Raw genomic sequence first — 13479 nt, 5'->3', positions numbered from 1 at the left:
CGCTTCATTCTACATTTATAATATACACAGTAGTAATGTCAGATCCCGAAGTTTCAGAGGAATCTGGTTAGTTTGAAAACAAAACATATATAATTGGTAACATGTGTATAGAATATGAGTCAATGTCAGTTGACGAACTGTTCGAGAGGGGGAAATCTCTGTTTAAGGATAAGAAATACCTGGAATCCACAGAATTTTTTTCAAGAGCACTGGAAAGGAAGTGAGTGAGCCAATATGTACAGAAAAAACTAATAATTTACTTAGGTCAGGTGACGATCCACTCCACTACTCGCTGAGGAATTATTACCTCTGGTACGCCGATTCACTCCTAACAAACGAAGAACAAAGCTCCAATATTTTTTCTTCAAATGTTGATGAGGGTATTTTTGCAAAATTAGCTGAAAAAAGAGTTTTAGGTTCTGATAGTACATTGCCGTCGGCAGAAACTGTTTTAGAAGCAGCTAAAACCAGTGAAAATAACCAAAATGACGAAATGGTAACTAATATATACAATAAATATGATTAATAATCCTAGTTATAGTATTACACATCACAAGTATAATTTAATCCACAGTTACACATATTATAGGTTATTTATATACTTAAGTACTTAATTCGATTAATTCACCATTATTTTATCTTATTTCAGACAAAAATTTACATAATTTTATGTATAATAATGTTTATTTTAGTTAGCGTTTGAAATGTTCCAATTTGGGTACGAGTGTTTCATGAATTATTTCAAGCACTTGGAAACGAACAATGAAGTTCCGGAACAGGATGATGTTCTTGACGCATCATATTGTTTGGTGAGGCTAGGTGATATTTTTTACACAAATCACCAGTTCGAAATGTCGTCCAAAGTATGTCTAACCCCAAAAATAAGCTATTTCAGGACTATGAAAACGCAATTAAGTTGAGGGAGAAGCACGGTCTTTCACCAAAACACCTGGCATCACTATATATATCATTGGCACAGAGCCAAATGTTTAACGGGAAACTGAAGGAGTCTTTAGAAACTTTTAGTAAGAGTAGAGAACTGTTAGAGGAGTTGTTGGAAGAGGAGGGGGAAGATACGGAGGTCTTAAAAAACACTCTAGAGGACGTTACGATACAAATCGAGGACTTAGAGAAGCTAATTAGTGAATCTTCAAACACAGGAGATGAAGTTGCAAAGGGAAGTCAAAGCAACGCAGCGTCACTTATCCCTAAAACCACTGTATGCACGTAGAATATCATACCAATAGTTAACTTAAGACAGATATTTGGCATTAATAGTGAATTCACTAGAGGAATAAAGTGTGAATAATTATATTAATAGTTAAATTGCTTAAATATATAGTTAAATATTAGATGATCGTATGAAAAGTTGGTTAAATAGATGAATTTGACATTTTAGAGCTCATTTGATAAGAGACAGTTAGACACCAGCGTAGTGAAAACAAGAGTAGTCGACATAAACGTTGGAGATGTAGTAGGAAAAAAACGGAGGGTTGATTTGTCCAAAGTTTACGAATAATTTATTGGCGATACCGAATCATTCCTTATCTGGGGAGAACAATATTTTTATTTAATATTCTCAATATTTTTTTAAATTCTATCCATAATCTTAATATGGAAAAAAATCCTCTTGTATTTCCTAATGGTAATTTATACGCATTCATTCAACTTTTCTCTAGGAGCTGATATCGAGTACGCTGGCCAGCCTCATCCATACCCTTACGGATTCCCTAACTCCGAAACAAGTATAATTATTACACTCGAAATTATAAAAATTAACAATTCCTTTAGGCGTGAAAATGTTTGAAGGCTCTTATCGAACCTTCCAGTCAAGCCCCGTTTCCAACAACATAATGAGTAAGTTTCTAAATTTGTCTTATTTTTACCTCTTTTTTAATTCAACAACGATTAAAAATTATTTAGATGAATTTATTGATGGGATAAGAAGAAATGAATACTGTATGTGGATGGACGACAATGTCTCAAGATATACATCTTCTTCCAACCCTATTCCAAACCGTTAGCAATCCATTCCACCACTAAATCACAATTATTCCATATTTTATTATTATTTTAATCAGTATTCCACCTATTCCGATTGTTATCTTTGTTATTATTGTCACTATTTTGAACAATTGATACTAACTATTATCCCCCTTATTATCCACACTAGTACTCCCGTTCACCTCTATTATTTACACTATTCCTACGACTTCTGGGTTATAATGAATGTTGTAGAGGTTTCAAATTTGTATAAGAGCGATGATAATCGATATGAGGAGTGGCAGTACATAACTCTATATAGGAAATTTAAGAGGATTTTGACGGAAAGGGGGAGGTGTTCCAACGAGATGATTTCATATTTGATTTGTAACCTGATTAGCATCATCAAGAGTGACACAGCCCTGAGGAACCTTTTAATTTTAAGTTCAGAGGAATTTTTAGAGTCGATGCTCACAAAGTTTGTGGAGCTAATTTTAAACGACAAGGCCTACGACTATGAGTTCAGTAAGCCCAACGAGGAGGAGAATAAGATTAATGCTATGAGGAAGCATTTGCAGAGAGCCACGAAGGACGCATCAATGTCACATTCGACATCTAGGCTTTGGGGGTGGAATTTTCAGGACCAAGGGTTTCCATTTCCAAACCCAATGCCCCCATCTAAGCTAAGCCCTGAAAGCCTATTCTATGTTAGACAATTAAGACCAAATCCGCTATTAGAGGGTGACGGTTATGTTCCTATCCCGAGGTTAATGTACCCACAGCACGACTTCCACTTTAACCCGCCTCCGCCTATTCGGGATCTTGGCCCAACACCAGAACCGGGCCCTGTAAAAAAGAAGGAGCCGTCGAAGAGGTACGGCCCCCGAGGACCTTACAAACGCACTCTCGTGAGAATGAGAATGAGGGAAATTAGTAAGAAGAGAGCAGTGATTAGACGCCTAAAGAGCCAGGCAGCAAGCACCGAGCCTGAAAACTCGAAAGATGATTTGAAGGAAAAGGCTGAAGATGAAAAGAAGAATGATATTGAACTTTGCACCACTACTCCTGAATCAGAGTTGTCAGATTACAACAAGGATAATGATTATAGGGAGGTGAACCTCAATGAGAATGAGCACTTTGTAACTGGGACTCCTGCCAGCCCACCAGACCCTGCTAATACGTCTAACCTTGTTAATACATATGACTACGTGAATAATGACAAGAACATTAATGCACCTGAGAATGCAAATTTAGAAAAGAAACCTGATATTAAAAATTTTAAAGATCTGACCTTCGATAATTTTAAAGATCTGGCAGTTGTTGGTAAAGATCTACCTAACAAAGTTGATGATAATGCTGGCTACAGGAGTAATTTGGAAACTTATAATGAATGCAATGTTAGAAATCTGACTTCTTTTGGTGATAATTACAACAATTCATACCCTAACCCAGGCTATCTGTATCAAGATCAAATGAATGCTGGATCAGACAAACAGTTCGTTAATGCCTTTTATCGATCATTGAACACTCAGTTCAACCAACCAACACAATTTAGTCAACCAAATAGGTATCGTGAATCAACTCAGTTTAGTGATCCTAGTGGCTATTTTGATGGTTATTTACAGAATCAATTTCCGCAACTAGATTCTGAAGTAAATGAGATTTCAGCCCGGAACAATCCAATGATTTCATCTGGAAACTATCAATACATAAGACCAAACCAATTTAACCAGTATTCAATAGGATACAACTACCCTCTCAATCAACCCAAATCTATCCCTAACCCTTCTAACCCAATTCCTAACACTGTTCCTAATACTGTTGCAAATAGTGTTTCAAGTAGTATTCCTAATCAACCGCCAAATACCATTTCTAACACTATTCCGACCACAGTTCCCAATACTCTTCCAAATCAAATTTCTAACACTGTTCCCGGAAATATTCGTAGCCAAATCAACAACCCTGTTAATAATATGAGTAATGTGAACAATGGGGTTCATTTTTCAAGCCCGAATATTTTGGGAATGAATAGTGGAATTGGAATGTGTAGGGACCAGGCAGGGTATGGAACATACCCGAGTGATGACCTTTTAACCCCCGAGCTGAACACACTGGAAACGGAGGCACCGGTACTTAAAACTAACAGAGTTACGAGCCCAAAACACTCTAAACCGCTTCCAGATGGCCTTAATGACCCTAGAAGACGCTCCACGAGGCTTAACCCCCAGATTAACATGAATAACGTGAATAATATTAATAAAAATGCAAACATGAGAAATATTAATAATTTAAATAGAAACATGGAAAATATCAAGAATATTAATAATAATATTGAGGACAATTTGAACGGTTTGAACGATGATTCGAATGTTAAGAACAATTCTTTGAACGATTCTTTGAATAAAATCGATGGAATTAATAATTCGAATTCTACCGAAAATTTGAATAAAATCGATGGAATTAATAATTTGAACGGAATTAATAAAAATATTGATGGAAATAATAACAATTTGAATGGAACTAATAAAAATAATTTGAATGGAATGAGAAACAACTGTTTGAATAATAATTTGAATGAGAAAAATGATTTGAATGTGAACGATGATACAATATGGGATATGGTTCAGAAGCATCAGAAATCAGGTTCAAACGTTAATGTAAATCAGACGAAGACAGTAAATGTCGCTCCAAAGGAGATTGAATTTGAAGACGAGGACATGAATTTGTTAATCAGAGAACCTGTAAGAATTACAGAGGATATGCCTCAAAACCATACTCAACCCTTTATAAACGCTTACAAGAACCCCAAGACTGTCAAATGGTCATACGCAGATACAAAGAGATTTTACAACGCCATTGAGACATTTGGAACAGACCTAATGCTTGTCAGAGCCTTTCTTCCCGAGTACACAGACCGACAAATCTACGACAAGTTCAAGTTAGAGGAACGCAAGAACCCGCAGCTCATGCAGAACGCCCTTCAGACCCACAAGAGCATCTCCCTCAAGCAGTATGAGCAGAAGTATGGTAAAATCGATACTGAAACGCACTATAATCCGAACAAGGACCCCTTCATTTTAGAACAGCCCACGGATAATAAGAAATCACTCCAGCTCAACCTCAACGTTTCCGTCATGAACCAAATTCAACAAGCTCCCAACGATAAAATTATTAATCTATTCATGTAATTTGTATGCATGTTATTTTACTTACATAGTTTTAATAGCGTAATTAGTGTGTAAATTAAGCTAGGTAACCCCTTTTATGTATATTTAAGCCTTATAAATGTGTTAGTTTAACTTTGAGGGTTTGTGGTGTTTTTGTTATCAAGGGTATACAGAAAATTCAGTACTACTTACAGGGCTTAAAATACCTTTAAAATATGATTATTTAGCTTTAAATGCTGTTTTAACAACTTAATAAAGTGTTTTTTACAGTAATTAAGTGTTTAAATTAGCCTAAATTAATAGTTTCATGTATACACTATTACATTCAAACCACTATACAAACACCCTATATATATAGTAATATACATACCTAAATACAATAGTACACAGGATAAATACTCACCTATGTAAAAACTAAATATAACAGTTTACATGGTATTATAAATACCTGTATACATACTTAAATACACAACCAAATATATAACTATATATATAACTATAAAATACCTACATATAAAACCACATAAATACCAATTATACCTATGAATTACCAATATTATAGTGTGTACAAGTAGAATAGTGTACATTAGAGTTGGATATTGAGAAATGAAAGAATTTTTGAAATGTTCTCAAAATAGTCGGCGTGACTGTCGAAAAGGTTACAGACATTAAAATTTTCAACCTTTTCGTGAACCACAGGAGCGAGACCGGCAACCTTGTGAATTGAAGTGTACCGATAAAGAAACGCAAGAATCCAGTCATTTTCGTTATAAACATTAATGAGACGACCAGCGACAACTGAGGAACATTTGTTCCACTCAGCATAGCCTGCAGTGCTGGGCAAACCCATGAGAACAACATCCTTAACAGTGTTAAGCTTGTTGCGTTCAAAGAGCTTAAGCAGACAATATAAAATGGCTCTAGCCCCCATGGAGTAGCCAATCAGGGACACGTGCCGGTCACCAGTGAGAAGTTTATCACAAATTGCTGTTGCCAGCAAACTGCCACAAACCTCAGCTCTGCTCCTGCACACAAGCCAGCAGTTGTCTAAATTACTGCACAGCTGTATTAAACCAAGGGGCCAGTTAATGTTATTGATACTCTTGTTGCCGTAAGGGTCAAATTTGGATGAACCGGAGTCCCTATCCTGGGGCTTCGTGGGTGAAATGGTGGGCGAGTTACGATTTGGACTTGAGTAATAGTTGCCGCTGCTGCCTTCATTGCTGAAGTAGCGATTCCCCCCACTACTATCCCGAACAGTGTCCACCTGAACCATACTGCCAGTTTCAACCAAATCGTTGTTGACTAGAAAATCGGTGGGATTATAGTGTGTGACATAAACTGAGTTGTTTATAGTTCTGTAAAGTTCCAGGGATTTCTGGTATATTGATAGCGATGTGAGTTTGAGGAGCATTCTGTGCAGTGAGGCCAGAAGTTTGGATTCCCACTTTAGTAGATACAAGTCATTGATTGGGACTGGGAACTGACGTCTCCAAATGTCAATATACTCAGAATCAAAGTGTCTAATGGTTTCCGAAGATTTAAAGTCAATTGTTTCATTCTCAAAGAAGAAAATCTCGTTTAGGAACACATTATTCCCTACACAAATGCAAATGCCAATATAGTTACTGTTAACCTCCTCCTTCTCATTCCTGGTCGATTCCCTGCCCGATGAATAATGGGAGCTCTCATGATCATTGAGAGAGTCTCTGAATGTGTTTGGGTTCATTTGTATGAACTGGAGATTTGTCATCAGCTCCCGCTTCGGCTTAAACTGCGTCAAAGACACGTTCAGGCCGAAGATATTCTTCAAAAAGTTAAACCCTTCGTTTGAGCTCAGGTACGTTGAGAATCCTGTGCCTGAGAGTCCTAGAAATGCTATTCCCACTGCAAGAACTGGTGACGCCACTCCTGCTGTTAGTGCAAGCAGTGCTGTTCCTCCCACGGTTGCGCTTAGGATCTTAAGCCTCTTACTCACCTTCTTACTCGAGGTCTTGTGTGCATTAACGTCCAGAATACCTGCCAAATCTGACACGATGTTGTTCTGTATGCTCAAAACACTTGCTGTTGTCACTCCTAGCAGGTTAGCAAATTTGGAAAAAACCACCTGGGCTCTTGAGTCGTTAAATCCCGATATTATATACTTCAACAACAAATTTCTGACCAAGACGGCCACCACGTCCGGCGACTTCTCAATAAGCAGCAAGTTATTCAGATAATCTGACAAACATTTGAATAATAGTGTAATATGTATATTATGGTTGGAGTGATAATGCAATAGCACAATATAGTTAAAGTAATCTTATAATAGTGACAAAATAATACTAAATAATAGTATAATAATGGCACAACGGTGTTAAATAGACTGGAGTTGAAAATTACCTTGATTGGGATATGAACGACTACTTTCAATGGAGGATTTATATGTGAATTTACCCGGTTTATCGGAGTTTATGGAAAAGACCATGTTAATCTTCTTTGAAATATTCCCCAAAATCTTAGAAGGGAGACTCTTATTCTTCTTTGGAGGCAAGTTTAAATTCGACATGTCATTCAACAAACTTTCATAATCCACTACACAATTTATATAATTTATATAATTATATATTATACTATACCGAGTAATATTTATATAATTATCAATGTGGTGGGTAGGCTAATGTTACCATTTGAAGGCCCAGATTTGTGTACAAGTGACTTTTCCAGGTCTCTAAGTAAATCGTCAGCCTCTTGTTCTAGTTCATCAGTATCCAGTTCAGTTCCAGAACTTGAACTTAAATTCGATAAAGCAACGTTAATGTTCATATCAACCGGTTCAGGATTGGGATTTATATCATCTGTATTCGAATTTAAATCAATATTATTTAAGTCAGCTCTATTTAAATCAGTGTTATTGACATCAACAGTCTTCAAATCAAAATCAGAATTTACACTATCATTATTGAAATTTAAATCAGGATTGAAATTAAAATGTTCTTGATTTATAGTGTCAGAATCAGTAGGTTCTTTCGGTAAAAGTGGATCAAAAGTGTTTAAAACTTCAGGCAACGAATTACTATCAACTGATGACTTATCATCGGGACGGTAATTTTCTATGAAATTCCTCTTAAAACACTCCTCTTCCTCCTTTTCCTGATCATCAACCTCTAAATCATCCTGAAATAAATCCTCATTATCTGATATATCTTGTGATAAATTTTGAGGCAAATTTTGAGGTGGATTTTCGTCTTGGGAATGCTGAAGTACATGTTGATTATCTTGTACATATTGTGACAGATGCTTATTATCTGTGATATATTGTAAAAAATCCTGATCTTCAGGATCATCATATAATAAATCTTGCTGGTCTGGAGGATTGTGTGTTTCACTTTGAGCAAACTCATTCGTAAAATCAGACTCATTGTCATCAGTACCTATAGCCTGTTTGAAGAAATCGTTAATGCTATCCTGCATGGGTCTGAGGTGTTCCTGGATATAGTTTACATGGATCCGTTTCTCGAGTTTCAAATCATCGAAGTTCATTCCGAGCTGTTTAAGCTCCAGACTCTGAGAAACGGGTTTTATAATTGAGGAAACTTCAACTTCAGTTAGGTTTAGTATCTTTCCCATTCTCTGAAGGAATGTAGTTCCCCATTTAATCAGCTCAGGCTCGTTTAAGTTCTTATCTTCACTTATATAATCAAAAATTATCGATACGAAAAGAGCCAGAATAGACTTACTGAGTTCAGGGCTCAAGTTAGTTAAACACTCAATCTCCACGGGAATGTACTGGACGTTATTCGCCAGGGAATATCCATCAAAATATTCTCCATAACGCCTAAAGTTATAATTTATTCAAATGTATCAAATATTTGTATAAAATATAAATATATATAAAATTAAGAGTAAATATTGTATTAAATTAAATAAATGCTTAAAAAATATAATAAATAAGAGATAAATGATGATAAATAAATCGTATATAGTAAAACGAACTTATCAATTAACTCCTTGTCTGATAAATCACAATGCGATATAACAATATTATTGACAAAATTTGGTAAGTCGTAAACCACGCGTTTAGTTCCTCTATGTGAGACTATTAAGGAATCCAAACTTTTATTTATACTTTCTAAAACTACCGGAGAGGCGTTTGGAATGGACGATTCTCCTTCTAAGATTTTAAATTCCATAGCTCTGGAAATGACCAGAGTACTCTTCTTTTCGGGAGGCCCGAAACTATTTTGCCTGTGCAATCTCCCTATCATCTTATATTTTACATTTCAAATAAATTATATTACACAAAAAAATTCATTATGCTTTTCATTTTGAGCTACATTATGTGGGAATTTTCCGGAAAGAATTCACTCGCCTTATTATTATACACAAAATTTCTTCTTATTTTCTATTCTAAATTTTATTATTTTAAAATTTATTATCTAATAACTAATATTTTAATTAATGTAATTTATTCAACTATTTTAATGGATCACACTTACACATACACCTACTTCTTGATTACTTAATTTTATGAAAAAGAGGAAGTTACTACTTCATAGACATTTGATTGGTTTGTACTCATTTACGTTATTCACTCTTTTACAATTATTTAATTTAGATTGTTTAGATTACAAAGTTGATTCGGAATCCAAAAACACATCTCTATCAAATGTCATTAAAACCACCAAAAATGTACTATTATCTCAAGATTTTCCTCGAAAGAACCAGAAGAACCAGAACAACAACGTTTTAAAGTCTATTATAACCTCCCACAAGGAGGTTCAGAACCCTTTATCCAAGATTTTATTTAATGATGACAAATACCAGTTAATGAAGTTGTTCTACGACTCCTTCAGAGACAAATTGGATGGGAAGGAGACTTTCGGCTACATTTCAATGAAAAATGCAGTAAATTTAGAAAACCACAAGGAACTTTTTAAACAAACTCTTGACTCTGATTTCCATATTTTTAACTCTGATCAGGTCAGGTTTTCAACCAATGTTTTGGTGTTCAGAGGCGCTGCCAACCACAAAAATTACAATTTATTATTAAATAAGAAGAAGTAACTTTGACAAACTCCTAACTTTAATTTTAGAATTCGGTGGTTTTTGGCGAACTGTAACTCTGGAAACGCTGGATTTTCAAAGCGGCTTTCTCAACTTATAGAATATGACGACATGGACTCTTTGATTGATGAACATATATCGTTTCTACTACTCCAGCCCATGTTTCTGGTCAACGACGTTTTAATCACCAAATCATTTCTAATTATTTACTAATTTTAATACTCTATGTATACAATGTAGATAAAACGTCATGAGATTATACAAAGTATTATTACTATGTTGCATACTTCTGGACCCATTCCCTGACCGTAGACTCGTAAAGCTTGCGATTCTGCTTATAAATCTGAGCAATTTCAGGAACCAGGGGATCATCTACAAATATTTATACCCCAATATACATTTATATATAAATTCATAATCAATAGTACGATCAAAATATATAAAAATGTTTGTAAAATTGTATGTAAAATACCTGGGTTGGGATCGGTGAGGAGTGATGATATCGAAAGTAAAACTTTCGAAATGGTAAGGGCAGGACTCCACTGATCCTTTAAAATGTCAAGGCATATAGCACCGTTGTTATTTATGTTCGGGTGATACACCTTAGTAGTAAACGCAACCTATCAAATATGTTAACCAACGAATATACAAATAGTATATGTAATATAGTGTTAAATATGTAAATTATAGAGAATGGGTAAAAATACCTTTGGTGGCTTAAATGGGTAGTCACTAGGGAAATGAATGTTTAAAAAATAGACGCCGTTTTGGTAAAGGCTAAAAAATAAAGTCAATTGATGCAGTGGTGATGGATTCCAACAATAAAGATAAATATGGGAAATTTCAAAAAATTGAAATCCAAACCCAAATTAAATAAACAATATAAATTTTATAAAATAAAATAAATATATAAATAATCTAAAAACTATATATTTAAGTTGTAAAGCGAAAGTTTAGTTAATGCGGGAAGTAGTAATTTACCTGTTATGTGGGCCCATTATAGTTGCTTGCCAATGAAACATATCATCTCCCACAGGGCCAGCACTGCAATTTGTAGGTGGATCTTTGGTCAGATCGGCAAGCTCCTATAGATGAAATATCGCCATTAAATTGGAAAAGGAAATTACCTTGTGTATACGCTTTAATGCCATAGTAATTTTGGATTTGGATGACGATCAAAAAAATTTATTTATATCCCAAAGAAATAATCAGATCCCTACAATTAAACTCGATTAAAGAAAAAGTATTCTGTTAGTACAAATTGGGGCATACGTAGGGCAACGAAAATTAATCTTATATACCAATTCAGTACTTAATATTTTTTTAATTATTTTATTTCAAATATTTTTCCTGCTTTAATTCCTAAAGTACATAACAAAAATAGCCGTTATGTTCACAACAGTTTCAAGCAACATAAATCCACCGACGACTTTTATTTTATCTAAAACCTTAGATTATCTTTATTTTCAACCTATTTATATAATTATACGAAAATTTTAATATCAGTACATATATCTAGTGTCTCCGATTATATGTTTTTAACCTTTTCAAATAGATCTGAGCCACGTTGATCTATATTTGATTTACAAATAAAAAAATTTCGGATTTCCAAATCTTTTTAGTAATTTATTTTTCTGTGTACACAACTAAAACCGCTAAAGGTTTGTATGTGTGTCGTTATTATTTACTGTCCCCCAATTGAGATTTTTTTAAACTTTTGTATTGGAATACAGTTAATAGGTTAGTGTGTGTTTGATTTAAATTATTATATCAAGCAAATTCTGGATATTTAGTAATAATTCGAATTTCTCATTCCCCACAGATCAAGACAGTTTAAACACTTTAGGAAACTATTTTTTCATTTTTGGTTTCTTTAAATTTATCTAATTTTAGTTGTAAATTTATCATACAAAAAATGTCGGATGATTCCGTTTTGGTTGAGGGTCTAAAGAGTGTTTCTCTAAGTACCTTTATATTTATATTTATGATGTACACTTATATTCACCCAATTTATCTGTATTAATGACTTAATCTTTCTTAGCTGATCGTGTAACCTCTAAATTGACGGATAGTCAAGTAGCTATCTTGGGTCAACTTCAGAAGCTGCAGGTAAACACAATTTTGACAACTTTTTTGTAGAAAACACGTGATGACCTCGAGGTTGAGTTTAACAAAGAGCTCAATGAGCTGAGATCTAAGTACGATACGCTTTATCAGCCTCTTTATGAATCCCGTTTTAAGGCTTTAACTCAGCCCTCAGGAGACGAGTATGGGACACCGGTAATTTATTACTCTTTTAACCCATTTTTAGAGCCTTCCAAAGTTTTGGCTTACTGCAATGAAGAATAACAAGACGTTGAGACGCATAATTGAGCTTCATGACGAGCCTGTTCTCGCATACTTGAGCGACATCAGTGCCGAGTTCCTAGAACCAAAGAAGCAAGAGTCCTTTAAGATCGTCATGACCTTTGACAAGAACCCTTACTTCACTAACACCACCTTGGTTAAACAGTATAACATGAAGTCGCTTGATGGAGAGGTCGAGTCACTCCTGCAGGGAACTGTAGCCACTGAAATAAACTGGTTACCTGATAAAGATGTCACTAAACAAACTGTCACTAAAATACAACGCCATAAAAAAACTAAAGAAACCCGAACTCGAGTTGATCTTGAGGTATATTACACACTCAATTATTTAAACATATATTTATGTTAATATGGCATTAATGAATGTTTTTAGGACAAGCCTAGTTTCTTTAGATTCTTTACTGGTCAGGAGGTTCCAACTACCGAGGAGTTGAATAAAATGTCAAAACTTGAGGTAACTTTTATTAATTCCCGTTTTGTTAGATCGGGTTTTGTTAACTTACACCTCTTGATCTCGCCGATCTTATTAATCACAATTTTAGATATCGGAACTGGAAATGTATGTCGAGGAAGATTATGATATTGGAATCGTTCTTAGGGTATTTTTACACAATTATTTTACACAATTTTATCTATCCAACCATTTTAATCTAGTTATATATCTATTAAATGTTTGTACATTTGAATACAGGATAAACTGGTACCTGAAGCAATATACTGGTATTTGGGAGTTGTGGACGACGAGGATGCAGATGACGATGAGCCTGACAGTTATGAAAATTCCGAAGATTTATCCTCAGATTCCGATTAAACGTGCTTAAAATTAATGAATTAATTTACTTTGTATCATACCCGTTTATTATTACCTATTATTGCAAAGTATCGTGGTTGTTATTCGTGTTGGGTGTATAGAGAG

At 34.7% G+C, this 13479-nt stretch overlaps 6 protein-coding genes across 6 annotated transcripts; 4 read left to right on the top strand and 2 right to left on the bottom strand.

Annotated features, from left to right (window-relative positions):
* Positions 1–2: 2 nt before the first annotated feature.
* On the top strand, positions 3–1645 carry TpMuguga_03g00452 (Tetratricopeptide repeat family protein). Its single transcript, XM_758379.2, has 7 exons — positions 3–66; positions 112–220; positions 265–380; positions 417–496; positions 693–863; positions 896–1219; positions 1400–1645. Exons 1-7 carry the CDS (start codon positions 36–38, stop codon positions 1517–1519), a joined length of 951 nt encoding a protein of 316 aa, XP_763472.1. The 5' UTR covers positions 3–35; the 3' UTR covers positions 1520–1645.
* Positions 1400–5174, top strand: TpMuguga_03g00451 (uncharacterized protein). Its single transcript, XM_061305696.1, has 5 exons — positions 1400–1645; positions 1680–1745; positions 1792–1857; positions 1924–2019; positions 2239–5174. Exons 1-5 carry the CDS (start codon positions 1615–1617, stop codon positions 5169–5171), a joined length of 3192 nt encoding a protein of 1063 aa, XP_061161027.1. The 5' UTR covers positions 1400–1614; the 3' UTR covers positions 5172–5174.
* Positions 5175–5736: 562 nt separating this feature from the next.
* TpMuguga_03g00450 (uncharacterized protein) lies at positions 5737–9440 on the bottom strand (the record flags this gene model as incomplete). The annotated part of the gene is made up of 4 exons (XM_758377.2): positions 9126–9440; positions 7817–8967; positions 7533–7724; positions 5737–7370 (listed from the first exon to the last, which is right to left on the bottom strand). The coding sequence occupies exons 1-4, from the start codon at positions 9395–9397 to the stop codon at positions 5737–5739; spliced, it is 3249 nt and encodes a 1082-aa protein (XP_763470.1). The 5' UTR covers positions 9398–9440.
* Positions 9441–9500: 60 nt separating this feature from the next.
* On the top strand, positions 9501–10424 carry TpMuguga_03g00449 (uncharacterized protein). Its single transcript, XM_061305695.1, has 3 exons — positions 9501–9699; positions 9748–10192; positions 10226–10424. Exons 1-3 carry the CDS (start codon positions 9660–9662, stop codon positions 10407–10409), a joined length of 669 nt encoding a protein of 222 aa, XP_061161026.1. The 5' UTR covers positions 9501–9659; the 3' UTR covers positions 10410–10424.
* An 18-nt stretch (positions 10425–10442) lies between these two features.
* Positions 10443–11508, bottom strand: ube2d2 (Ubiquitin-conjugating enzyme E2 D2). The gene is made up of 5 exons (XM_758375.2): positions 11324–11508; positions 11178–11281; positions 10904–10973; positions 10669–10816; positions 10443–10568 (listed from the first exon to the last, which is right to left on the bottom strand). The coding sequence occupies exons 1-5, from the start codon at positions 11345–11347 to the stop codon at positions 10471–10473; spliced, it is 444 nt and encodes a 147-aa protein (XP_763468.1). The 5' UTR covers positions 11348–11508; the 3' UTR covers positions 10443–10470.
* A 532-nt stretch (positions 11509–12040) lies between these two features.
* Positions 12041–13414, top strand: NAP1 (Nucleosome assembly protein (NAP) family protein; the record flags this gene model as incomplete). Its single annotated transcript, XM_758374.2, has 7 exons — positions 12112–12160; positions 12238–12305; positions 12336–12476; positions 12508–12870; positions 12937–13017; positions 13106–13162; positions 13255–13414. 7 exons carry the CDS (start codon positions 12112–12114, stop codon positions 13372–13374), a joined length of 879 nt encoding a protein of 292 aa, XP_763467.1. The 3' UTR covers positions 13375–13414.
* Between the last annotated feature and the right edge of the window lie 65 nt (positions 13415–13479).

Source organism: Theileria parva, assembly GCF_000165365.1.
Source record: "Theileria parva strain Muguga chromosome 3 map unlocalized ctg_530, whole genome shotgun sequence".
NCBI classification, from domain to species: domain Eukaryota; phylum Apicomplexa; class Aconoidasida; order Piroplasmida; family Theileriidae; genus Theileria; species Theileria parva.
The sequence above is the reverse complement of the archived record's forward strand: the minus strand, read 5'-3'. Positions and strand labels throughout refer to the sequence as shown.

Bases quoted from the DNA above. Each gene is read 5' to 3' on its own strand.
- TpMuguga_03g00452 (XM_758379.2), top strand. From the start codon at position 36: ATGTCAGATCCCGAAGTTTCAGAGGAATCTG. The intron at 381-416 runs GTATTTTTGCAA...AAAGAGTTTTAG, and splicing joins TTCTTCAAATGTTGATGAGG to GTTCTGATAGTACATTGCCG. The intron at 497-692 runs GTAACTAATATA...TGTTTATTTTAG, and splicing joins ATAACCAAAATGACGAAATG to TTAGCGTTTGAAATGTTCCA.
- TpMuguga_03g00451 (XM_061305696.1), top strand. From the start codon at position 1,615: ATGGAAAAAAATCCTCTTGTATTTCCTAATG. The intron at 1,646-1,679 runs GTAATTTATACG...ACTTTTCTCTAG, and splicing joins TCCTCTTGTATTTCCTAATG to GAGCTGATATCGAGTACGCT. The intron at 1,858-1,923 runs GTAAGTTTCTAA...AAAATTATTTAG, and splicing joins CGTTTCCAACAACATAATGA to ATGAATTTATTGATGGGATA.
- TpMuguga_03g00449 (XM_061305695.1), top strand. From the start codon at position 9,660: ATGAAAAAGAGGAAGTTACTACTTCATAGACATTTGATTG. The intron at 9,700-9,747 runs GTTTGTACTCAT...TATTTAATTTAG, and splicing joins ACTTCATAGACATTTGATTG to ATTGTTTAGATTACAAAGTT. The intron at 10,193-10,225 runs GTAACTTTGACA...CTTTAATTTTAG, and splicing joins TTATTATTAAATAAGAAGAA to AATTCGGTGGTTTTTGGCGA.
- ube2d2 (XM_758375.2), bottom strand. From the start codon at position 11,347: ATGGCATTAAAGCGTATACACAAG. The intron at 11,282-11,323 runs GTAATTTCCTTT...TTTCATCTATAG, and splicing joins CATTAAAGCGTATACACAAG to GAGCTTGCCGATCTGACCAA. The intron at 10,974-11,177 runs GTAAATTACTAC...TTTATTTTTTAG, and splicing joins ATAATGGGCCCACATAACAG to CCTTTACCAAAACGGCGTCT.